This window comes from Leptodactylus fuscus, chromosome 6, assembly GCF_031893055.1.
Source record: "Leptodactylus fuscus isolate aLepFus1 chromosome 6, aLepFus1.hap2, whole genome shotgun sequence".
NCBI lineage: Eukaryota > Metazoa > Chordata > Amphibia > Anura > Leptodactylidae > Leptodactylus > Leptodactylus fuscus.
Window position 1 is genome coordinate 20946837 of NC_134270.1, and position 26230 is coordinate 20973066.

General features: G+C 41.2%; 1 protein-coding gene across 3 annotated transcripts; it reads left to right on the forward strand.

Annotated features, from left to right (window-relative positions):
- The first annotated feature begins 200 nt into the window (after positions 1–200).
- On the forward strand, positions 201–25705 carry MYOCD (myocardin). 3 transcript variants are annotated; one of them, XM_075278407.1, is made up of 13 exons: positions 201–339; positions 14341–14396; positions 15331–15406; positions 16196–16357; positions 18116–18291; positions 21210–21338; positions 21733–21977; positions 22275–22422; positions 22535–23482; positions 23594–23722; positions 24293–24415; positions 24936–24993; positions 25099–25705. In XM_075278407.1, exons 1-13 carry the CDS (start codon positions 285–287, stop codon positions 25614–25616), a joined length of 2823 nt encoding a protein of 940 aa, XP_075134508.1. In that variant the 5' UTR covers positions 201–284; the 3' UTR covers positions 25617–25705. The 3 variants fall into 3 exon arrangements, with proteins under 3 accessions (XP_075134508.1, XP_075134507.1, XP_075134509.1); XM_075278406.1 differs by lacking the exons at positions 201–339; positions 14341–14396; XM_075278408.1 differs by lacking the exons at positions 201–339; positions 14341–14396; positions 24293–24415.
- The last annotated feature ends 525 nt before the right edge of the window (positions 25706–26230 follow it).

Below are 26230 nucleotides of genomic sequence, written 5' to 3' on the forward strand. Positions count from 1 at the left end.
ATCACTGCTGATGACATCATCAGAAGCCAGGGGATCACAGCGGATGGGAGGGGAGGAGGACGGAGCTTAATTAATACAGCTCAGCCCCACAACAAGCATTTGCCGCTTGCATTAGGTCAGTGTTGGATGGGACCAAATCCTCTGAGACTTCCAGGCTAACTCCAGAGGTAGCAGAGCCGGCCGGGCTCAGGGGCTAATCTTGGATGTTGTGCGTTCTCGTCTTCCCCATGGTGCTCTTCTCACGGACTCATTTGTGACTTTGGAATTGCAATAAGAAGAACATCATGACTCTCCTGGGATGTGAGCAGTCTCTACTGATACGGAGCAAATTCAGATCAGGTGAGATGGCGGCGGGCGACGGTGGACGAGAAACAGGGGAAGGCGCTCCGTCCTTGGGGAGCAGTGGATGGAGGTTTCACAAATACCTTTAGATTGGAGATACAGATGTAGCAGAGCTGTGTTTGTCATCTAGCGCTTCATGGATGCAGTGTTTGTACTCTGTTTTAGCGGGGGATTTATTTGCGCTGTTGGTAAAATCAGAGGCGACTTCTTTTGGTATCAACATTTCCCCTTCTCACCTGTCTCATTTACCTCTGTTCTTCTGACAAACTCGTCTCTGCTGTATGTGACACACTCAGCTCTGCTATGGCTGATAAACTCAACTCTCCTGTATCTGACAGATTTAGCCCTGCAGTTTTGCTGTATTTGTAACTCACCTTTGTCATAGATGACAAGCTCAGCTCTGCTGTCAGTGACATATTCAGCTCTTCTACATCTGACACATTCATTATGCTACATTTTACAAGTTTATCTCTGCTACATCTGACACATTCAGTTCTGAATTCTGACACCCTCATTTGTGGTGTATCTGACAAAAACTCTTCTCTGATATTGGTGGCAAAGTTAGTTCTACTGATCTAACAAATTCATCTCTGCTACATCTGACATATTCCGTTCTAATCTGACAAATCCAAGTGTACCGCATCTAACATAAGCATCTCTTTAACATTGCCGGCTCTGCTACGGCAAGAAAATTCAACTCAGCTATATCTCACAGACTTACAAACTCAGCTCCACTACACAACTTTCCTATAGTTTGTAAAGTTATGGTTGATAAATTCAGCCATTCTACAAATGACAAAGTCAGTTCCATTATAACTTTAGTCCTATTACATCTGTCACATACAACATCACTACACATTACGGACACTGCTATCCCAAGACTGACAAACTCACTTCTGCTACAACTAACACAAGCCGCTGTTCTACATCTAACTCAGAGCATCTGCATGTGACAAATTCAGCACCACTACATCTGACAAATTCATAATGCCACAAATGACAGACACAGCTCTGCTAAATCCTGCTCCACCACAGCTGATAAACTAACGCATGCCACCTCTGACACTGTCAGCTGTACTGCTGCTGTAACAGTTGATCTTGTGGTATCTGACAAACTCAGTACTGCTACACCTGACTGGTTTGACTGTACATGATTGTTGGTGCTACAGATTTTGCTCCCTCTCACAAATTTAGAACATATGACAAACTCGGATCTGACAAACACAGATCAGCTACATCATAACACTATTTCACAAATCTTTAACAAATATGGTGTCCACGGCAGGTATTGGTACGGTCAGCGTCCTGTACAGTTGTGGAGCGGTCAGTGTCCTGTACACTTGTGGAGCGGTCAGTGTCCTCTGTAAGGTGTGGAGCGGTCAGGGTCCTCTGCAGGTGTTGGTGTGGTCAGGGTCCTGTACAGGTGTGGAGCGGTCAGGGTCCTCTGCAGGTGTTGGTGTGGTCAGGGTCCTGTACAGGTGTGGAGCGGTCAGGGTCCTCTGCAGGTGTTGGTGTGGTCAGGGTCCTGTACAGGTGTGGAGCGGTCAGGGTCCTCTGCAGGTGTTGGTGTGGTCAGGGTCCTGTACAGGTGTGGAGCGGTCAGGGTCCTCTGCAGGTGTTGGTGTGGTCAGGGTCCTGTACAGGTGTGGAGCGGTCAGGGTCCTCTGCAGGTGTTGGTGTGGTCAGGGTCCTGTACAGGTGTGGAGCAGTCAGTGTCCTCTGCAGGTGTGGAATGGTTAATGTCCTATACAGTTGTGGTGCAGTCAGTGTCTTGTGCAGGTGTTGGTACAGTCAGTCTCCTATACATCTGTGGAGCGCTCAGTTAGTCTCCAGTACAGTTGTGGAGTACTCGGTCAGTGTCCTGTATAGTGGTCAGTGTCTTGCACAGCTGTAGAGTGGTCAGTGTCCCATACAGCTGTGGAACATTCTATGTCCTCGGCAGGTTTGGTGTGGTCAATGTCCTATACAGCTGTGGAGTGGTCAGTATCCTGTACAGCTGTGGAGCGGTCAGTGTCTTCTGCAGTTGTTGGTGCAGTCAGTGCCCTGTACAGCTGTGGTGCGGTCAGTGTCCTGCGCAGGTGTGGAGCGCTCTGTCAATGCCCTGTATAGCTGTGGTCAATTTCTAATCCAGTAAAGCTATGTTGTGTTCAGTATCCTGTGCAGCTGTGGTGCAGTGTCCTGTACAGTTTTGGAGCGGTCACTTTCCTCAGCAGGTGTGGTGCGGTCAGTGTCCTGTTCAGCTGTGGATCGGTCAGTGTCCTGTTCAGCTGTGGATCGGTCAGTGTCCTGTACAGCTGTGGTGCAGTCAGTGTCCTGTACAGCTGTGGAGTGGTCAGTGTCCTGTACAGCTGTGGAGTGGTCAGTGTCCTGTACAGCTGTGGAGTGGTCAGTGTCCTGTACAGCTGTGGAGTGGTCAGTGTCCTGTACAGCTGTGGATCGGTCAGTGTCCTGTACAGCGGTCAGTGTCCTGTACAGCTGTGGTGCGGTCAGTGTCCTGTACAGCTGTGGTGCGGTCAGTGTCCTGTTCAGCTGTGGAGCGGTCAGTGTCCTGTAGAGCTGTAATGCGGTCAGTGTCCTGTACAGCTGTGGATCGGTCAGTGTCCTGTACAGCTGTGGAGTGGTCAGTGTCCTGTACAGCTGTGGATCGGTCAGTGTCCTGTACAGCTGTGGATCGGTCAGTGTCCTGTACAGCTGTGGAGTGGTCGGTGTCCTGTTCAGCTGTGGATCAGTCAGTGTCCTGTACAGCTGTGGTGCGGTCAGTGTCCTGTACAGCTGTGGTGCGGTCAGTGTCCTGTACAGCTGTGGTGCGGTCAGTGTCCTGTTCAGCTGTGGAGCGGTCAGTGTCCTGTAGAGCTGTAATGCGGTCAGTGTCCTGTACAGCTGTGGATCGGTCAGTGTCCTGTACAGCTGTGGAGTGGTCAGTGTCCTGTACAGCTGTGGATCGGTCAGTGTCCTGTACAGCTGTGGAGTGGTCAGTGTCCTGTACAGCTGTGGATCGGTCAGTGTCCTGTACAGCTGTGGAGTGGTCAGTGTCCTGTACAGCTGTGGAGCGGTCAGTGTCCTGTACAGCTGTGGAGTGGTCGGTGTCCTGTACAGCTGTGGATCGGTCAGTGTCCTGTACAGCTGTGGTGCAGTCAGTGTCCTGTACAGCTGTGGTGTGGTCAGTGTCCTGTACAGCTGTGGTGCGGTCAGTGTCCTGTACAGCTGTGGTGCGGTCAGTGTCCTGTTCAGCTGTGGATCAGTCAGTGTCCTGTACAGCTGTGGTGCGGTCAGTGTCCTGTACAGCTGTGGATCAGTCAGTGTCCTGTACAGCTGTGGATCGGTCAGTGTCCTGTACAGCTGTGGTGCGGTCAGTGTCCTGTACAGCTGTGGATCGGTCAGTGTCCTGTACAGCTGTGGAGTGGTCGGTGTCCTGTACAGCTGTGGATCGGTCAGTGTCCTGTGCAGCTGTGGATCGGTCAGTGTCCTGTGCAGCTGTGGATCGGTCAGTGTCCTGTGCAGCTGTGGTGCAGTCAGTGTCCTGTGCAGCTGTGGATCGGTCAGTGTCCTGTACAGCTGTGGAGCAGTCAGTGTCCTGTACAGCTGTGGATCGGTCAGTGTCCTGTACATCTGTGGAGCGGTCAGTGTCCTGTACATCTGTGGAGCAGTCAGTGTCCTGTGCTGGTATGGTGCGGTCAGTGTCCTGTACAGCTGTGGATCGGTCAGTGTCCTGTGCTTGTATGGAGCGGTCAGTGTCCTGGAGTGTACTGGTATGGAGCGGTCAGTGTCCTGTACAGCTGTGGAGCGGTCAGTGTCCTGGAGTGTGCTGGTATGGAGCAGTCAGTGTCCTCTGCAGGTGTGTCAGTGTCTTGTGTATAGATGATGCAGTTCTGAGTTTGTCAGATTTAGTAGTCCTCTATCGCTGTTGGGCAGCTATCAGTCTGCTCTTCTGCTGTGGAGCTTAGATACACTTATGTTTAGATACACTGATGGGTCACCTGTGGTTGGATGCATTGAATTTACGATATGGATAATGGATCCACTATAGACGAGTTTTTCAGATGTGGCAGAGTTGTGATTATCTGATGACAATGGAAACTTATTACAGTAGCAAATGTAACAAATTCAGCTCTGCTACATCTGTAGCTTAATCCAGTTCCTACATTCTATACTACATGGGTATATATGAAGCCTCGTCCTGTAGAGTTATAATATATAAGGGGCGCCTGAATCAAATATCAGAGTCAGATATTATAATAAGCAGCGTGCAGATGTAGCAGAGCTGAGCTTGTCATTTAATTGAATGGTGACAAATTTTCCTCTGCTACATACTATCCGTATCATTGTCTATATACAATGTGATCATTTGCCGTGTCCTGATTGGCTGACTGTGTATTGACCCCATGGTTGCCAGTGACCACGTGCTGCTCATAACACTGGAAGCTGCCAAATGTCGGGGGTCAAATAGACGACCTTGAGAATTAACCCTTTATCTACTACAATGAATCAGTGCATGGAGTGGAATAAGGACTGGGCTGTGCTGTGTGTAATACTATGGTGGCCTGCTGCCTGTAGACTACTGTCAGGGGACCTGGTGTCTGCAGGTGACAACCCACTGACCTAATGGAATAACAAACTGACACTGGAATTCTATTCATTGTTTCTGTAGTTTACTGAATATTGTAACTAATAACTAATATTAATTAACTTAAATAAAAACATGGCATTCATCCTACCAGAAAGATGGCGAAATGTGTTGGTCGCTGGATTTATTTAGTTCTGGAATGTTCTTATCAGGTACTGGGGTCGGTGACAGCCATTAAGGTGACATTTGGATAAGGCGACACTGTTTCCTGTCACTCCAGCTGCCTGCGCTATCAGCTGCGCCTGCAACATTAACCATGGACCAGGATTAGGAATCTCCAAGAGCAACACTGGCCCCTAGTGGAGACCACACACATGACGACTAAAGGGAGACACCGCACAATGTCTAGTGAAATTCCAATTTCACAAGCGCTGGTTCTTTAAATGTGCCAAGAGTTCACGAATTAAAGGGCAACTCCACACAAAGCCTAAAAATTCAGGCGTGACCGCAGTAAACTTCTGATACTCTAATCACGTCACGTCAAACACAGGTGAACCCTGGAAGCTGAGATATGGGGGGCTGATTTGTAGGATTCTCACGGTATTCTGGGCGGTATGCTCTCAGTTTTCTGGACCCCTGTGAATATGACAAAGGGGAGGGGTAGAAAAATAGTTTTATGAGCAGTAAATGACTGCATGTTCGATTGGTCATTAGATGATGATGTCATAGATCTGATAATGTCATCATCACAAACCAGACATCACAAATCAATCTGACACATCTACAGTATATGGAGAAGTTGAACCTGCAGGATCCTTTAGTCATGTCTAAATAGCTTGTTATATGATGATATCATGATCCATGATGATGTCATCTTCCCAAACCAGACATAACTAATCAATCTGACACATATATATGGAGAAGTCAAACCTGCAGGATCTATTGGTCATGTCTTAACAGCGTGTTATACAATGTCCTAGACCCAATGATGTCATCTTCCCAAACCAGACATAAATAATCTGAAACATATATATATGGAGGATACAAACCTGCAGGATGGATTGGCCATGTCTGAACAGCTTATTATAATGATGTCATATACCCGCTGATGTGGCTGCCAAGATCAGACATAACCAATCAATTCAGCAGATCACACATAATAAAGACAAAAAGGGGAGGCCGGATCGGCTACTTATGTCTATTCAGCATGACCACAGATCAGGACGCGACCAGACATTAGCAATCAATCCACCAGATGATGTATATCCAGGGGCCACATTACAAGATCACTACACTGGGCCACAAGTTTTAGGGTACTGGAGTAACCCCCGTAAGATGAGGAAATCATCGCCTGCAGCCCTCATGTCTCCTGAGTCAACGAAAACCCAACACGTTTTATAGCTATAGATTGCAAAATGTCTCCGATGGAAAACATAAAACTGGAGCGAGCAAGACAAAATGTTCCGGGGTTACTCCGGGGTGTCGTAAAAATCGGCAGCAAAAATAGACACCCCCCCCCACACACACACACACTGCCTGACACCCCACCCCCTCAGATATCAATAGAGATTGCTGAGGAAACTCATACTGTACCTCATACCTCACTGGTAGCATTACTGTATACTGTATGTATATACCCTGTACCTCATACCTCACTGATATCATTACCATATACTGTATGTATATACCCTGTACCTCGTACCTCACTGGTAGCATTACCGTATGTATATACCCTGTACCTCATACCTCACTGATATCCTTACCGTATACAGCATGTATATACTCCGTACCTCATACCCCACTGGTATACTGTATGCCCCATTATAGGTAAGGTGAATTAGATTAGATTAGACTGCGCTGCTCGCTTAATCCACCTCACCCCCCGATCCTCATCGGCTGCTCTCCTCTGCCAGTCCCTTCAATGGCACCCATTGACCACCGAATAGATTTCAAGCTACTAACATTAACATACAAAGCCATCCACAACCTGTCCCCTCCATATATCTCCGACCTCATCTCCCGCTACCTGCCCACACGTAACCTCAGATCCTCCAATGACCTCCTACTCCGCTCTGCTCTCATCCGCTCCTCACACAACCGTCTCCAAGATTTCTCTTGTGCATCCCCCATACTCTAGAACTCCTTACCAAGACACATAAGACTGACCGCCACAATCACAGGCTTCAAGAAGGCCCTGAAGACTCCCCTATTCAGGAAGGCCTACAACCTCCAATAACACTATCACCGCACCCCCATCTGTACAGTCTCCCCCTCTCCTTCTGTCTCTACCCCCTTCCCTCATAGATTGTAAGCCCTCGCGGGCAGGGCCCTCTACCCCACTGTGCCAGTCAGTCATTGTTAGTATTATATCTGTACATTTTGTGCACCGTATGTGAACGCTCAAATCTAAAGCACCATGGAATTAATCTAATAATGTACAGCACCATGGAATATAAATAAACAATAATAATAATAATTGTAAGCTCTTGACTCTTCTGTTAAATAATTTGCTGATTTCCTTCCGTGTATTAAGCACCGTTACATTGTGTAATGGCTGAGGCGACGGTTACGACACCGCCCCTCAGCTTGTGCGCACTGCGCATACACACATTTCTACATCAGCCTAACTGCTTGCTCAACATCTAGTGCAGATTCCAGCTCTGCAAAACGGGCGCAATAACAGAGACCCCCAGGTTCCTGCACACACCGCCGCTGCTGGTGCCACCGCCATATGTTTCCAACTTACATCAAACAGTGCAAGACAGGAAGACAGACCCAAAATACTGTGCCAGACTATTAACCCTTCCCACAGCACAACATGTGACTACAGCAGCTGCCGCCTGTACACCACACGTTCTCTGTATAATACCATGACTGGGGGAGGGCGGTAGTTGCAGGATGATCCACTAAAGTCTGCTCAATAATCGCTGCAATGTTATCATCAAATGTTCTTAAAGAGAAATGCCACTAAAATATACAAATTACCCAGTCTAGAAGTATATTTGTATGTGTATGAGCAGCATTATAGTAGTTATATTCTGGTACATAGGAGCAGTATTATAGTAGTTATATTCTTGTACATAGGAGGCAGTATTATAGTAGTTATATTCTTGTACATAGGGGCAGTATTATAGTAGTTATATTCTTGTACATAGGAGGCAGTATTATAGTAGTTATATTCTTGTACATAGGGGGCAATATTATAGTAGTTATATTCTTGTACATAGAAGCAGTATTATAGTAGTTATATTCTTGTACATAGAAGCAGTATTATAGTAGTTATATTCTTGTACATAGGGGGCAATATTATAGTAGTTATATTCTTGTACATAGGGGCAGTATTATAGTAGTTATATTCTTGTACATAGGAGGCAGTATTATAGTAGTTATATTCTTGTACATAGGAGGCAGTATTATAGTAGTTATATTCTGGTACATAGGGGGCAGTATTATAGTAGTTATATTCTTGTACATAGGAGCAATATTATAGTAGTTATATTCTTGTACATAGAAGCAGTATTATAGTAGTTATATTCTTGTACATAGGAACAGTATTATAGTAGTTATATTCTTGTACATAGGAGCAGTATTATAGTAGTTATATTCTTGTACATTGGAGTAGTATTATAGTAGTTATATTCTTGTACATAGGAGCAGTATTATAGTAGTTATATTCTGGTACATAGGAGCAGTATTATAGTAGTTATATTCTTGTACATAGGAGCAGTATTATAGTAGTTATATTCTTGTACATAGGAGGTAGTATTATAGTAGTTATATTCTTGTACATAGGAGTAGTATTATAGTAGTTATATTCTTGTACATAGAAGCAGTATTATAGTAGTTATATTCTTGTACATAGGAGGCAGTATTATAGTAGTTATATTCTTGTACATAGGAGGTTGTATTATAGTAGTTATATTCTTGTACATAGGAGCAGTATTATAGTAGTTATATTCTTGTACATAGAAGCAGTATTATAGTAGTTATATTCCTGTACATAGGAGCAGTATTATAGTAGTTATATACTTGTACATAGGAGCAGTATTATAGTAGTTATATTCTTGTACATAGGAGCAGTATTATAGTAGTTATATTCTTGTACATAGGAGTAGTATTATAGTAGTTATATTTTTGCACATAGGTGCAGTATTAGGGTGCATGCACACTACGTAACGCCGGGCGTGTATGAGAGCCGTACACGCCGGCGTTACAGCAGGGCTGCCGAACACTTCCCATTCACTTCAATGGGAGCGCTCGTAAACGCCGCTGTTACGAGCGCTCCCATTGAAGTGAATGGGAAGTGTTCGGCAGTCTGCCGTAATGCCGGCGTGTACGGCTCTCATACACGCCCGGCGTTACGTAGTGTGCATGCACCCTTATAGTAGTTATATTCTTGTACATAGAAGCAGTATTATAGAAGTTATATTCTTGTACATAGGAGGTAGTATTATAGTAGTTATATTCATGTACATAGGAGTAGTATTATAGTAGTTATATTCTTGTACATAGGTGCTGTATTATAGTAGTTATATACTTGTACATAGGAGCAGTATTATAGTAGTTATATTCTTGTACATAGGAGCAGTATTATAGTAGTTATAGTCTTGTACATAGGAGCAGTATTATAGTAGTTATATTCTTGTACATAGGAGCAGTATTATAGTAGTTATATTCTTGTACATAGGAGCAGTATTATAGTAGTTATATTCTTGTACATAGGAGTAGTATTATAGTAGTTATATTCTTGTACATAGGAGCAGTATTATAGTATTTTCTTGCACATAAGAGGTAGTATTACAGTGGTTATATTGTTACAGATAAAACAGTTTTACAGTAGTTTTATTTTGGTGCCAGGGACAGTAATTTACTAATAGGAAGATCTTAAGAAGGTCCTGCCTGATACACAGATGTTCTCTCCAGATGTGCAATAAGAATGGCCACGAGGTGAATTGAAGCTACATTCATCCATTCCTATATCACAAGCTCCAGGGCGGGCAGAGTTTATACCGCACATCTGCTGCTGGGATTCAATATAACATAGCTTTAGGTTTACTTTCCAGTTTGGGATTTATGTGCTGGTTGTGTAGTTACTGAGCATTATGTTAAAGTCTATCATGTGTGATACTGTCTGCCAAGCCACTGAATCTAATCCTGTTATGTGTTATACTGTGGGCAGAGCAATGTATCTAAGACTAGCATGTATGAGACAGTTTGATATATCTAAGCCCCATGTCTTATACTTATGTTATTTTGCATTGTGATTTTGGCCATGAATTGTAGATGGAGTAGGCTATTGGTGGGTCCTTCATGCTTCGTACCTGTATCACATTCATCCACATAATTTCTACTGAACACATGACACCGTCCTCCATTATGGAATTTTCTCAAACAATCATTTGGATATAACAAGTCTTGTTTTGCAGCCACATTAGAACATAGTAGAGTAGGTAGGACCATGACTTCTTATCTCTGGTGGCATTCCATGTGGATGAGGTCCTCATCAGCCAACCATCATGTCACTCCAAAAATATCCCCATATTGGGGTCAGTCTGACACGTCGGAGGGTTGATATCACTGTGTATACAATCCCGTCACCGTCCTAGAGATTACATGTGATCTACTGCTGTAAATAATCCACTATCTATCCGAAAAAGAATCTAAACACAGTGAGGAGACCCGTTAGGCCGTCTCCGCACCGTCCTCCTGGCCATGTCCTTGACAGCTTCAATCTTTTGATAATCTGGCCACCCATCACATGTTCCCTGGATAGATCGCCATTAACCATTGACGGTGAGGTGTAGTGTCTCCGCCAGAACCTATTTATGCCTGTACATAGACTTTATAGGACACAAGATCAACTATTTTTATTTCCTTGTGGATCATGGAGGGGGGCTTGGGGATATAAGGTCCGAGAATTGTACACTTCTTCCTATATTTATATTGGGTCTGAAATCAGAATTGTAACTGGGCCCTAATGTAAAATCTGTAAGGGGGCCTCCAGTTACCATGTGCTATCAATAACATGGGGAAGGGGGGGGGGTTTGTACTGTAGGGAGACCATTGGCACCCCCCTCAGAATACAGGGCCTGGTAGCAATTGCTATCTCTTCACTCCCTATAAATACTCCCATGTCTGAAATATAGACTGACGGAGTGGTATGTAAGGCTAAAGAACTGCGCCAAAATCTAGACCAAGTAATATATTGACTGATGGTATAACATGAGCATCTTCTTGTATATAGTGATATGGACCATGCTGGTATAACCTGGTATATAATTATATATGTACAACTGGTATAACCTGGGTATCTCCTGTATATTATTATATATGTACAACTGGTATAACTTGTATATGACTATATATGTACAGCTGGTATATAGTTATACATCTTCTTGTATATAGTGATATGGACCATACTGGTATAACCTGGGGATCTCCTGTATATAATTGTATATATACAGCTGGTATAAGTTATACATCTTCTTGTATATAGTGATATGGACCATGCTGGTATAACCTGGGTATCTCCTGTATATAATTGTATATATACAGCTGGTATAAGTTATACATCTTCTTGTATATAGTGATATGGCATCATCTGTATATAATTATGTATGTACAGCTGATATATCCTGGGCATCATCTGCTGTTGTTGTACTGTGATGTTTTATGCAGGAATATATGGCTATATACCCTATATCACATGTTTACTATTAACTTGTACATCATGTGAATATACTTTAGATATTCTCCATAGCTCTGAGTTGTTGGGATTGTTTACTTTTTTAACCCTATGTTTTTTGTACTGACATGTTATTATGCTCCATATGGCAGGTGGTTACCATACGCCAATAGGAAGTAGTGGAAATCGGCCTTGTCTGTAGAACAAATACTATAATTCTCTTGATCAACATCTCTGATATAGGCTCATGGCAACATCTGGTCTTGGCTAGCAGCAGAAGACTTCCCCTTTCATAGTGTAGCATGGACAATAAGTTGTGACACTGCCGGCAGACATGGTTGATCCATCATCCACAGTTGACCCAATTACTGTTCTTTAGTCTCATTACACTTTGGACATACTGAGAAGAACGTTCCTTCCCCCATACATGTCTGTTGCACACCCCCATAGAGCCTCGTGTTCTCCATTGCTACTAAACCTTTTATTTATAATGTATGACTTCTGCTACGTTCCATGTACAGTTCTCGCAGCTGTCACCACTTTGCATTCATCTGTTCCTAGTTAGATACGAAGAATATTTCCTTCCAAGACACAAAAGGCAACACAAAGTCTTGAAATCAAAGCATCTTACTGCATATGCCTACTTGCCCTGAGACTTCTGTAACTTGGGCTGAAGATTTGTCATCATCACCGTAAATAAAATTATGGCAGGTGAAGGCCACAGATTACCCACCACCATTGTCAGCCAAAAGAACGTCAGAAGATAGTTTTCAACCCTAAGTGGGTCCAACCAATGATTAGCACAAATCAAAGCTTCTGAAACCAATGGAACATCTCAAGAACCTTGAATCTGGGAGAACTTCATATCTTGGACCCCTCATAATCCTGTTTAAGAAAAATAGACTTAGATTATCAGAAAATGCTCACCTGGTCCAGAAAGTCCAGACTTCATTCATTAGCAATGATCCAACAATATTTGCACTGCGACAAGTAGGGTCCATATGGTAGGAAGAAAATACATTTCACTTTCACGTGTCTACTGAAACCAGCAATTTTCCCTGCCATGCCATGATCCTTGTTCATTTTGTGATTTTGCATGAGGTTTGATCCCACCATTAACATGTTAACCAACAAAATATATGACATCTAACCCTACTACAGTGTGTCAATAAAATGCGTCAAAGGTTGAAGAGAAAGTGCATGAGGTCTCTTTGGAGACGTATGGTCTTGGTCCAGGCCAAGGAAGACTTCATTGTTGATGTTCTTCTTCTAACAGTTTTACAGTTACGACTTCAGCAGAGAAGAAATCGACAACACCTAGTGGATCATGGCCTCATGCCTCGTGAGTATACTAGGGCTTTATTATCCTATTGGATATTAAATCCCCAACAAGCAAACCACCAGATATGATAGAAGACCGAAGACAGTTCTAGAATATTTGAAGATTCCTAAGCAGTTGATCGTTGCTTGAAATTGGTTTTCCTATATACGTATGGAGCAAAAGTTCTGCTGTAATTGTAGGGACCTGTTCTAATATCAGCTCAGTGTTTTTGTACTCTAATAGATATATCCACAACATACATGCCTATGGTGTGTATATGCTGCCTAATTTTTCGTACAGCCCATCAAGTTCTGGTGACTAAGTGTAGGCATGGTCCATCAACTTCTGGTGTCTAACCTTAGTCATAATCTGCCCACTTCTGGAGTGTAACATTAGGTATACAGTAATGCACCCATTGGTGCTTGCTTAGGCAGAAAGTAATTCACAAAAACAAACATTGATAGTTTTTGGATGACCGTTCCAAGTATGCTATGTGTCGCGTTGTGTGATACCTTAGTTTTTAGATGATGTCCAATCCATGCCACAGCCAGGAGGATTCAATTGCAATTTCTTTTATGAGACTGTGAAGTTCATTTATTTTAGATCCGAGTAGTTTGTATTTCCTAGTGACCTAGACATTCAGCAAAAATAGTCTCAATCGAGGGTTACAGAAAAACTTTCTAGTGCACGAGAACATTTTAACCAAATCCCACACCCTTGGAAGGAGGTGTGAGGAAGTCATTAACGTAACTCCCTTGGAGCGGCAGCTATCGATAGATAGCATCTAGGAGACTCCTCTTTTGGGGTCTACCAAGGCTTTGCTGTGGGTGGAGTTGGAAAAGGGCAGAAGTAATTTGGGTCATAATAACAATTTGTATACTGAGGAGGGTCTAATATATCTTCATCATCAAACCTCTACTTGTGTCCATTGCTTGCAAAGACTTGTGCTCATATCAATCACAACAAGGTGTTCTGGATCGGAGGTCTACTTGTATGGATAATGGATATCTTAATCTTTCATTCCACAAATTTTAACATTTTCTCTGGAGGCATCTCCACTTTATTATCTGATGGAGATGTTTCCAGTCTGGGCCAGTCTTCCACTGAGGATACACTAGTTATATTATTGCAGTACCTCCTCGTGGTCACTTGGACAGAAAGACAAGTGGCTTCTAGATAGGTTAAAGCTCCAAGTGGAACTAGAAGAGCAGAAGTGGTCTATGCTATACGTGCGCTTGTCATTATTACCATGTCATTGAGATTATAGGGTCATACTGTATTGTTCTGCAGGGTTGTCAGATGTCACAGATGGTCCATGGTCTGGACCTACTAGTATGAGCCAATGGCTACTTCAGTAGCGCAGATGCACAAACATAAATATTCTGCTTTTTACTAATCGTCTTTATTCTCTGTTTGTTTGTGTTGTAGCCCTCAAAAGTCCAGCTGCATTCCAGGAGCAAAGGAAAAACTTGGAACGAGCCAAGGTAGAGAATCCTTACTTCATAAATCAGATGTGATGTAACAGTTTCCAAAAACCAAATACTCTTATGTGTCTTGTAAGAAATGTAAGGATGTGGGGGATGGATCTAGCACTAACCTTCAATGAGGTTTGTGCTTCCTCTTCTTTGAGTTTGACATAAACCTACGATGTCCTCTGAACTCTAACATTGCTCTGACAACATTGACCTGCTGGAACCTGTGAACAGGAACAGTTGTCAGAGAAAAGACTGGAATTTTAGCTGTGCACAGAAATAAGCGCTCTTAGACTTTGAAGTCAATTGTCTACACGGTCTGGCCAACCAGTTGTCAAGATGTCATGACCTTAAATGTACATTGTAAGCATCTGTTCTTCCATTCAGGAAGCTGGAACATCCACTGTCAGACAAGAAGGTAGATGGAGTGTTACTTGGTCTAGCTGAAGAGAATGAAGCCCTTATTCAGAGATTGTTTGCTGGTTTTTAAATCAAGGGAAAAATCATAAGATTATTGATGTAACCGAAAACCAATAGGATAAATATCTGTGACCTGGGAATAGCAATACAGTCGACCTGTCTATTCCAAACATGTATTATGGTCAAATACTCTATTAGAGAATTCGGAGATAACAATGGGGTCCTTTCATTACAAACCTGAGTACAGAGCGGCTACAAAGAGGGTCTCTCCTTTACTAAGACCCAGCATGCTCGTGCTTAATATGGATGGACCATTGTCAGAGGAACCATGAAATGCTTCATTCATCCTTTTTGTTGCCATGTCCTCCAAAGTCAATCTCTAGAGGTCCAAGCAGGAGGACAACTTGTGATCAGTTTAAGTCTCTATTAGTCCTATACACCTGAAGGACCTCCATACCACACTGCCTGCATTTTGGTATCATGTATTGTTATATCCAATTTACATATTTTTCTGATGCTTTTTTAGAGTGAAGAATATTTGAAGCACAAGGTCAGAAGCAAACCAGAAAAGTCTGATCCTATTAATATGCACATTTTACAAGGTAAGCTTGAAGTCCATGTAAGCCATGTTACAGAATATGTTATTTATTCCACCCTTTGGTGTTATAGGTAGAGAACCTACCCCTGAGGTAGCCTAAGACACCCAACCTCCTCCTAACCTTTCAGAAATTTCCAATCTGCAGTACCGCTTTTCACCACTATTTTCAACGACCAGTTTCTGTAGGCACAAATGGAACTGCGCCCCCATTTATGACCTATATAATATGTGTTGGACCTACACAGTCCAGTCACCTTAATGTGACCACAAAGTAGGGTATGTATCCAGCTCACCTTGTTATCTTGAAACTCCTGGGAGGCTTGGATAAGTAGGAGACTCCAACCAGCTGAGATCAGTACAACTTCAAAAAAATCCAGCGTCGACCAAGGAGTATAAGCTCAAGTCCGGGGAATTTGTTGGTCAAGGGAGTACGGTAAACTCATCTTCCTGGTGCTCCTCGAACCACGCACACTGCGAGCTTTATGACACGTCGCATTGTCCTCCTGGTAGATGCCATCGTCCTAAGGAAAAATAATTCACATGTAGGGGTGAACATGGTCCGCAAGGATAGATGCATACTTGTGTTGATCCATTGTGCCTTCCACAATGATGAGTGCACCCAGATGGCTGATGACACGCGCCTTCTGCGATTGGTTATTTAACGTTGATGTCAAAAGTAGGTGGTGGTCACATTACTATGACTGGACTGTGTATAATAACTACATGTACGTAATTAACCATTGTACAGAATTGACAGGCACCTCACTGAGCTTTGTTAAATTTGGCCTTCTAGAATCATCTGCTGAGGGGTCGACTCAAGCTGCCCAGATGAAACTGAAACGGGCTCGACTTGCTGATGACCTCAATGAAAGGATTGCCCTCAGACCAGGCCCTTTAGAACTGGTGGAAAAGAATATAATTCCCCTTGAATCTACTGTGAAAGAGGCCATGAAAGGTAAGCAGGTTCTTATTTTTATTATGGCATGATTTGACTCACCGTCATGTGGACCACTGTTTCCCAAAATGAGTTTCATGAAGATCTTGAAAACCTACTTGAGGGATCTTCAAAAGTCTGCAACAGCAAGAGAAAAGTTTCCAAATTGTGATACTGTTTGCTGGAAATCCACTGGGAAATCCAATGGCTTTCCATGTTATAAACATGCCAAGTTACAGAGACTTTATCATGAATCCAGTCTCTCGATCTTTGACACCTTTGGTATCCTGGTGGAGTTATCATTTACTTATCACCACAAAGCCTTGTGAAAAGTGCTTTGGAGTCCAGAGGTGCCGTGTACACACAGGACGGTATGGTGTTGAGTTTTAGAGATGTTTGGCATTAGGTTGTAGATTTCTTCATGACGATAAGTCTTAGAAATCAAAATGTTTGGACTCTTAACAGCGTTTCTCTTCGAATAATGATTTACAACCATCCCGGTGGTATTAAATCTTTACTGGTCCAAACCTATAAAGTAGGATCATCTGGCTTTAACCTCTTGCAGATAAAATGTTTAGACACTGCAAAGTGCAGTCAAGTTATTTACGTAATCTCCCCGTCTTGAGTGAAGTGGAAGAAGCCAAAACTTTAATAATTTCCAAACCAAGGGCAGCTTTGTCTGCATTCTCAGCTGGCACATAGCTGAGGGCTGATATCACAGCCCTATTTACCAGCTCCCTGTCAACGCGCATAACTATCCATCGATGAGGGGCAGCAGAATTACGAGGGCTGTGGGTCACGTTACGACCTGACATGGTGGTCTACGCCAGCAGATGAACAAATCTGATGTGTAATGAACTGAGGAACTTGTTTAATTGTTCTCCCCTGAAGAGAGAGAACTGTATTGAGTTTTAGGTGGCATTTCGGGTGGTTTTTAGCATTGAGGACCCCTTGTCACCTGACCATAGCTATAATCTAAAAAATATAGTGATGGTAGCGACTAAATTCTATACCGATCACCTTCAGATGATGTACCGATCAATGACTCTGTACTGAAAACATGGCTCAACCGCATCTTCCAGTCTTCTGGTTACAAGTGAGCCATATCGGAGGGATCTTATCATAAATAAGAGGGTTCCATGGTTGAGATGACACCTAGGCCTATATGTCAATAATGTATCTCCAGTTTCCCAAAAGGAGAAAAAGTCATTGAAATAAATATTTTCTGGTTACTTTAAAGGAAAAAAAAACACATAAAAAGTATCCTGAAAAGATCATCATGGCCTTCAAAAACACCATGAGAGAATGAAAAAATGGCCTTCAACAAAATATTGAGATTTTCTCTTATTTCAATTTAGAAAAACCAGTCTTGGATTTTACCGTCATATACTTTTTAATGGAGACTGTCCATGTTCTTGCCAAAGGACATGTCGTGTAAAGGGTAGTGGAGTACGCCATCACACTCATGACAAAAATAACTTACACTGGTTTGTCATACTATAGATTGAATATGGTGTGTCACTTACAAGGAGTTTATCTGGGTTAGTTGCACCTGCTTCGAGATTAGGAGGTCTGGTTAGTGTTCACAGTCATCACATTTTATCCGGCCCCAAGAGGGAAGTGGTTAAGGTCAGAGGTTTCTTATAGCAGCAGTAGCGACCTTTTACTATATCTAGTTGTCTGACTCTACAATGATAGCCTTTAGTGTTCCTTCTACCCCACCAGCGGGGGCGAAGCACTTAAAGCCTTGATACTGATTATATTGTTATTCTATTGCAGGCAATTCAGTCAATTACTCCAAGTCCGTGGACGCCTTTGCTTTCGAAGAAGACAGCAGCAATGACGAGTCCCCTGATCAAGAGAGAAGCAATGACTCTCAGGGAATTTCATCTTCATCTCCGCAAGAGACCAAAAATATGGATGCCACTAGTTCTCCAGACTCTGGTCCAGTACAGGTAGGGGTTTCCTTATAGTTGACCCAAGCCTTAGCCAACTATAGGCACCATAGATCATCTTCAATAGACTCGTGATACATTACCATACGCTAGACCATCTTCAGTGAATCACAAATTCTAATATGGTCTTGGGATTGACCATAAACAGTCTTTCAACCAATAACTATTTATAGCTTTCAAGAGACTCATTTTTGTCAAACACCTTCAATGAATGATACATTCTGATATGTTCTTGTGGTTGTTAGCCAAAACACTGCTGCATATTGTCTTTTCAATGAGTATTGTAGTTGAACCATACATATTAGGGGCATATTCTTGTAAGAGACCATACCCCACGCTCACTGATACATTCTCATGACTGCGGCTGTAAACACTCATCGCGACCAAAGATCATTCTAACTGACCAATATCTTTTGGAAGACACCACAAACTATCCTCAATGGATAATACAATTTAATATGTTCTTTGGGTTGTTGGCCTAAACACTGACTGATCAGAGTCTTTGTAGCCTTTTATTCTTTTTATTAGATTTATTCCCGTTATATGGATGATAGTCTAGTACCTTCTTATGGTTATTGGCCTGACCATGATCTACATACAACAATCCAACATATTATTATTCTAATAGTTGACCCTAACTTTTTGGGTGGACTCATTCTTGTAGGGCCACCTTCAATGGATGATATACCCTAAAACATTTGTAGGGTTTTGGATCAAATCAATTTGAGCTAAGAATTATTGGTGGAGGTTTTTTGAGCCCTTACCTTTCGTGTGGTGGAAGCCATTCATTTGTCTTTTCAATTGACCCTGAAAAAACACAGTTATGTCAAGTCTATACCTGATGTTGTTTCAAATGTCTACCTGACATGAAACAGGGCCGGTAAATGTTCCATCTTCTTATAATTCCTTAGAAGATAGTAATGTTCTGCATTGGGTTATACAGCGGGATTGTTAACCCGAGATACGACAGAACTTTGGCACGGGCCTTCTTACTCCTCATTCCTCTGTCTTTGTAACACTGTGTACTTGGCATAGCGACCCTCAATTTTCCAAGCTCTGAGGGCAGACGGCCAAGGTATTGTCTGCATGCTGTGTCTAATTACAGATCGCTAATAAAATATGATTGGTCTCGGAGGCGCGTTGGTTGTAGTGAGGGCATCACGTTCACAGTCAGAGCCATCAAGGCTTTTAGGCAAAAAAAAAAAAAAAAAAATTTATGACCTAGATTGTGTTTGAAGTTTTAGAAGGTCGGTTTAAGAAAAAAATATAATCAGCTGATTCTTTCATATTCTGATTTACATTAAAAGGAACCCAAAAAAGGTTGTTGTTTTTTTTTTCTATTTTATATATTTATTTTTCTTTCATGACATTTTTGATTACTGCAATTTTTTAATTGTGCAAATATTTTAGGATATATTTAAGTAAACATTTTTATTTATTTTGTCTATTGTTATTATTTCAGGGGATTAGGATTTAACTAATTTATTTTTAATTAATTAATTTAATTAATTTTTTCATACAATAAATAAACAAGTATATTTTTTTCTCATTCATTGACTATATTGAATTAATGTATCGGCGGAAAAATCATCTCATATTTTTATTAGTGACTCTATCATATTTTATCAATTAATTAACACTAATTAATTAATCAACCCTAATTAATTAATTATTAACAAATTCATATATTGACTTTTTTTTGGGGGGGGTTGGATTAAACCAACAAATACCTTAAAAGGATCACAGCATGAATCTTTGAAGAATCCATATGCATATATAAACTCATCAGCAGCAAAAATTATATATATTTATTGATTAATTAATTAATTACACAATACATATATAGATAAAAAGAGACAATTACATGAATACAAACATTGACAAGGAGAGTCAAGGAGAACACAAGAGAGTAATGGAGGAAAAAGTTGGGTTTTCTTTTACAGTTTTAATTTTTTGTCCACTAAAAAATTTATCAACATTAATATAAATTTGGAATTGAAAAATTTTAAGCTAGAGAAGTATTGGTGATAAATTTCCCTGAAGAACTATGGTGTCAGTAACCATAGCTAGACGGGATTTCCAGATATCCTGATGTAAATGAAATGTTCCCCAGAGATTTAATGTTCAGAGCGTGCCAAGCTCAGGTTTAACAGCCCGCTCGCTCCTCGAGTCTGCTGAAAACTTGGAATCTTAATACTCGCGTCATTTTCCAGACACTGAATGGATTAAGGAATTGTCGCCTCTGTCATTCTGGTATCCGAATCATATTTTAACAACTCTCCAAGATTATTCTATTACGAGTTTATAGGGCTGGAGAATAGATGTGAGATGTCAGCTAAGGCCTACACTTAACTCTTGAATATCTGCTTAATTATTAGAAATGATTTATAATTTTAAAATAAAATAAAAAAAAAACCTATAAATATAAGGTTAAAATAAATTACTCTAATATTCTAATTATCCAAATAATAATTGAATCCACAATTTAACTTATCGTTTTAATAAATAGTGACGATCATACCATTTTAGAATAATAACATGTTAATGAACAATTACTATAATAATACATGATAAATCATTGAATCTTTTTTATTATTTTTTAATTATTTACTATTACTATTTACTATTAGTCATCATTTATTTATTTTTTTACCATTAAAATTATACTCTAAATTTTTTTTTTTTTGTTCTCCATTTTTTCTCCTTACATCCCTGAATATTATCTAGAATATAGGACACGGCTTTCAAAATAAGAAAATAAAATCGCCATCATAAATCTCTAACTTTTTTGACCGACTGTCATCTTAAACGTTCTGTCTCTAATCCTACTGTGGTTTCTAAGATCTCTGTAATGTTTACTGTCTCCCCGATAGGGGATAAAATCTAAGTTTTTAAGCCTTTTTTTCCACTTATTCTAGAATCATACCCAAGAAAATGACAATGACCCACATGATGGCAGCGCACACCAGAGTCATTCCTCTTCACTGCACCCAGAAAACCAAATGTCGACAACAGGACAGGTGGCCCCAAGCTCTGCTGCAGTAAAGGTGAATCATCAACCAAGGAAAAATGATTGAAGTAACCATTATCTGAGATTTTACATGGTCACTTGTTGATTGTTTCATTGGAAAATTGGTCTCTATTAAGCAGTGACCCCATACCAGTGATCTAAATGTTGCCAAATATTGACACTCAAGACCAAGGGTCAATTCCAGGACCTTTAGGTCAATTATCGACCCTTTTATTTGCCTCTTGGGTAGTATGTCCTGCACCAGACCTTGATGCATCGTAGCAAATAGAATGAGACTAACCCAGGCTACCAAGAGCCCTATAGGAGCCACATCCCTCCAGAGTATGGAGTATAGATAGAACATAACTACTGACAACTTTACATAAATTCAGATTTTGACACTAACTTATATTCTTGTTTTCAAATAACAGACCAAGTCTACTACAGATTCCAAAAACCGTCACAAGAAACCTAAAGATATCAAGCCAAAGGTGAAAAAGTTAAAATATCATCAGTACATTCCTCCAGACCAAAAGGCCGAGAAGTCTCCTCCACCCATGGACTCGGCTTACGCCAGGCTTCTACAGCAGCAACAACTTTTTCTTCAACTACAGATATTAAGCCAGCAACAGCAGCAACACTTCAACTACCAAGGCATGCACCACTCACATCTCAAGTGAGTATGGCAACCATCTCAGAAAACGTCTGTATGGAGATATGTAGATCCTGTATTAGGATTAAGCTAAAAACACTTCAATTTACTATTACGTGATAGAACCTAGAACCTCAGTGGTCCATTAAGGTCAAATAGCTAAGACACTTTACAAGCTGTGGATCTTGTCATTGTTTGAGGGCACTTATTTTGACTCCATAGAAAATGACAGTTTATTGTCCATCTTAGTATTGTCCTTAAAGTTGACATAATTTTCTCCTGTCAAATGAGATAAAGTTTTTGTAAATTTGTGTTTTTAAGGCAACCAAATGAGCAAATGAATCGGAATTCAAACTCCAACATGGTTAACAGTCCCTCACTGTCTCCAGTGAAGACCACCTTCTCTGGCCAAGCAAATATATCCTCCATGAAACCAGGTCTTCTCCCCTCTAATTTGGATGATTTAAAAGTAAGTTCAGGGTTGACTAACAATGGGTTGACTATTTGGGCAGCTATAGGGGTTAAATAACCATAATATCCCATATCATTTTTCATGTAATTTGTTTTCTCTTATTATTAAGGTTTCAGAATTGAGGCAACAGCTAAGAATACGTGGCTTACCTGTATCCGGTACAAAGACCTCACTAATGGAACGACTACGACCCTTCCAGGAGTGCCCTGGAAATACTGTCCCAACATTTAGTGAAATCACAACTGTCACTTTTCCAGTTACTCCAAATAACTCAAACTTCCAAACGCACCCATCAGGAGGCGTCATTTCAAATGGCTTCTATCAGTTTGGTAGCACCAGTTCTACCCCACCAATATCCCCAGCCTCTTCAGACCTCTCTGTTAATGGTTCTCTACCTGATACCTTCAGTGATGGACCAATGTCTTCTCCTCAGTTTGGTCTACACCCTTCCCCTATTCACCTAAGTGCTGAGGAAAGTCTAATGAGCAGCATCAACAGTGGTAGCTACCAAGTAGAACTGGAAGGTATGGATGCTGAAAAAGACAAAATGTTGGTGGAGAAGCAGAAGGTCATCAATGAGTTGACCTGGAAACTCCAACAAGAGCAAAGACAAGTTGAGGAACTTAGGCTGCAATTGCAAAAGCGAAAAGGGAATTGTGGACCTCAAGACAAGACACTTCCATCTCAACACTTTTTTGGAGTACCTATCAAGCAAGAAAACGTCTCCAGTTGTCCCTTTGCAGCTAAACAAATGACTTTAAAAACACAGGCGAACAATATATCTGAGAAGCATGGATCATGTACAACACAGTCAGTGTCTTGCATGATAAACAACCATTGCATGGAGGCCACTAACCCAAGTTCCATCATGTCTTCCACCTTCTTGAGTCCTCAGTGTTCTCCGCAACACTCTCCCATTGGAAGTACGAATAGTCCACAGCACATCAGTTTACCTCCATCTCCCAATAACCCCTACTTGTTGTCCGTATCTCCAGGCTCACAAGGAGATGCCCGTAGCATATCACCACAGGTCAACCACCGGATCCACCCAACACAGGTATGAATAGAATTTAACTACTGAGAAATGTTCTTCCACCAGGGAGTCAATGTCTTATGTAGATGTCTTGGTTATCGGATTATCATAAATAACTTATTGTTTCAATTTCAGAATACTGGGAGTTCTGTATGCTACTCTCCAAACCAGAACACTTTACAGCCATCCTACATTGACCAATCGGAAAACAAGAACAGTAACAAAGATCGACTCCCACCAAAAAGTCCACCAGTGTTAGGAAAGGTAAGGGACTTGGATTATAGATAGCTTGTGGTTGAAGCCCAATATTTGTTCCCTGGCACCGTCAAGTTGGTATAACGATATAATTGTCTTCATTCTATATTTGGAAAATCCACAACCTTAAAAAGATTGCCGAGCGTTCTATGACACATGGATGTTGACATGGTGATCTTTCTGGCATTTGGACCTTTTTGACCTAAATTTGAATATAAAATGTCTAAAGAACAATAAAGAACCTGGGAAGTTACTGATCCTTACTATCAAAGGATGACTGGTGAAGCTGTAGGTGAGGTCCTCATCCAGACATCTGAGCAGGCTTCTGTGGAACCTGCAATGACCCCACTGAATAGTGTAAGGAGATAAAGAATTAGGGCTCCAAGTATACATGTACATCCAGGCATATAGCACAGCTAGATGGAAGATGTAACGTTCACCTTTAAAATTTTAGATGGCAACATTAGACATGTACCTTCAGAGAACTTTCTAAGTTATGGCTGGGAATGGGATATTTGTCCACTTCAAAAGGACATTTCTATAATTAATTCATATTCTATATACTCTATTTACTTGCAGATAAGTGCTTTACAGCCATCTCCCCAGGCAGGTCAAAAGCTTCCCAGCCCTGGCACGAATTTCATTAATGCAACCTCGTCAGTTTCCAAGCAGCTTCCCTCCTACGAGGATGCAGTCAGACAGGTAATAAGAAATTAAAGGCCCAATTTTTTCAAATATTTCTGCAAATAATTTTTTGGTCCAGAAATTATTCCCCTATCTAAAAGAAAAATGTTGTAATATAAGATTTGAAAGTCTGACCCCAGGACGTGATAAAATATATAATTCACCCATTTGAACGTCAGTATTTTTGGAATGAAAACCTATTCAACTGGTCCAAAAATGTCACCATGGAATCCAATGATGTCATCTCTAGATTGTTCCCTATGGGACTGTAATGGTTTGGCTGCGGCTTTGTGTTAAAACTTAAAATTAATTAAGAATTTACCAGAATTTGATCTTCAATGTAATTGTCATTTCAAATTTCTGACCCGTCCAGACGTGTAGATGATGAAGAACGCTCTGTTTCAGTACATTTGGTTTTTGGAGTCTTGCATATCTATTAGGAACTGGTGCCATGATTTTTTGTGTCGAGGATTCAATTGAAACCCTTCATGTTCCAATTTACATTCTTGTTCCTCACCTTCATGCTTTTATTCTACAGCAGATCACAAGGAGTCAACAGATGGATGAACTTCTTGATGTTTTGATTGAAAGTGGAGGTAAGACCTCAACAAAAACATTTGAAAGCATCTGATAATTGTAGACTAGTATTATCATTATAGAGTCATAGAGTTCTATTAAGGGTATGTTCTATGTTATTTCAGAAATGCCAGCCAATGCCAAAGATGAGAGGTCATGTGGGCAGAAGCTCAATCAGCTGAGTGTGTCAACTGGAAACCCAAGTGCGACCTCCTCAAACTCCCATCTTCCATATGAAAACTGTTCAAACAATGATGGCCACCTTGAAGTCTTACTCAACACTCATAGCCCCATGGGAAGACCTAATGAAATACCACTGCTTAAAATTGGAAATGATGATCCACACTTTGAGCGTGTTATTGGAGGGTTTCCTGGAAAAGGTTCTGAGGAAATGTTGGAAACTTCTTTATCTCCCATGGAGACCCAATTGTCCCCATCATCTGTGGAAAGCAATGGCCTTCATCTGAGTTTTACTGAATCTCCTTGGGAGACCATGGAGTGGCTGGACTTAACGCCACCAAGTTCAGCCACAGGTTTGGGGTCACTCACCACTACTGGTCCCAGTATCTTCAATACTGATTTCCTTGATGTTACAGATCTCAACTTAAACAATGCAATGGACTTGCACTTAGAACAATGGTAAAAGTCCAGTCTCAGAAATGCAAACTTTCAAAAAGTGACCTTACCCGTATCCAGCTCAGAAATGTTGAAACATTCAGTACCTTGAGCCTTAATATAACCAAACATATCCTCTAGATTTGCCAAACAAGTCCAGACTCTTCCATAAATGTAGAGGAGTAGAGAACTCAAGCTGCATTTTGGCCTTTTTATCTGGCTTTGAACAAGCCAATACAGACAAACACCAACCTATGTATATTTGGAGTTCACAAGTGCCAATCGATTAAGAAGTGACCACCAAAGCCTCGATCCCAGCTAATGGTTCTTGACTCCGAGGCAAAGAAGAACCTAGATAGACAGGACTGTCTCCACATTTTCAGTCATTCCTCAAGATCTGACTTTCTTGGTAGAAAAAAACTGTCCAAAAAGACAATAAATATTGATGCAAGACATTTTGTACATTGTACATTTTAAAGGGTTGTACCACTTCTTATCTGGACTATAGTTATGTGCAAGGACTAGTGTTTCTGAGCTTCATAAATAAGAGTTTCAGTCATTTTTTATTTATGTGGGGGCACTGTTGTGTTAAAAGGGGTTAGCAATGGTAAAAGGGGGTAGCTACTAAAAGATTGGAAAAAA

Coding starts and splice junctions, on each gene's coding strand:
- MYOCD (XM_075278407.1), top strand. CDS start 285: ATGACTCTCCTGGGATGTGAGCAGTCTCTACTGATACGGAGCAAATTC. Junction 16,358..18,115: donor TGTGAAAGAGGCCATGAAAG/GTAAGCAGGTTC, acceptor ATTCTATTGCAG/GCAATTCAGTCAATTACTCC. Junction 22,423..22,534: donor CTAATTTGGATGATTTAAAA/GTAAGTTCAGGG, acceptor CTTATTATTAAG/GTTTCAGAATTGAGGCAACA.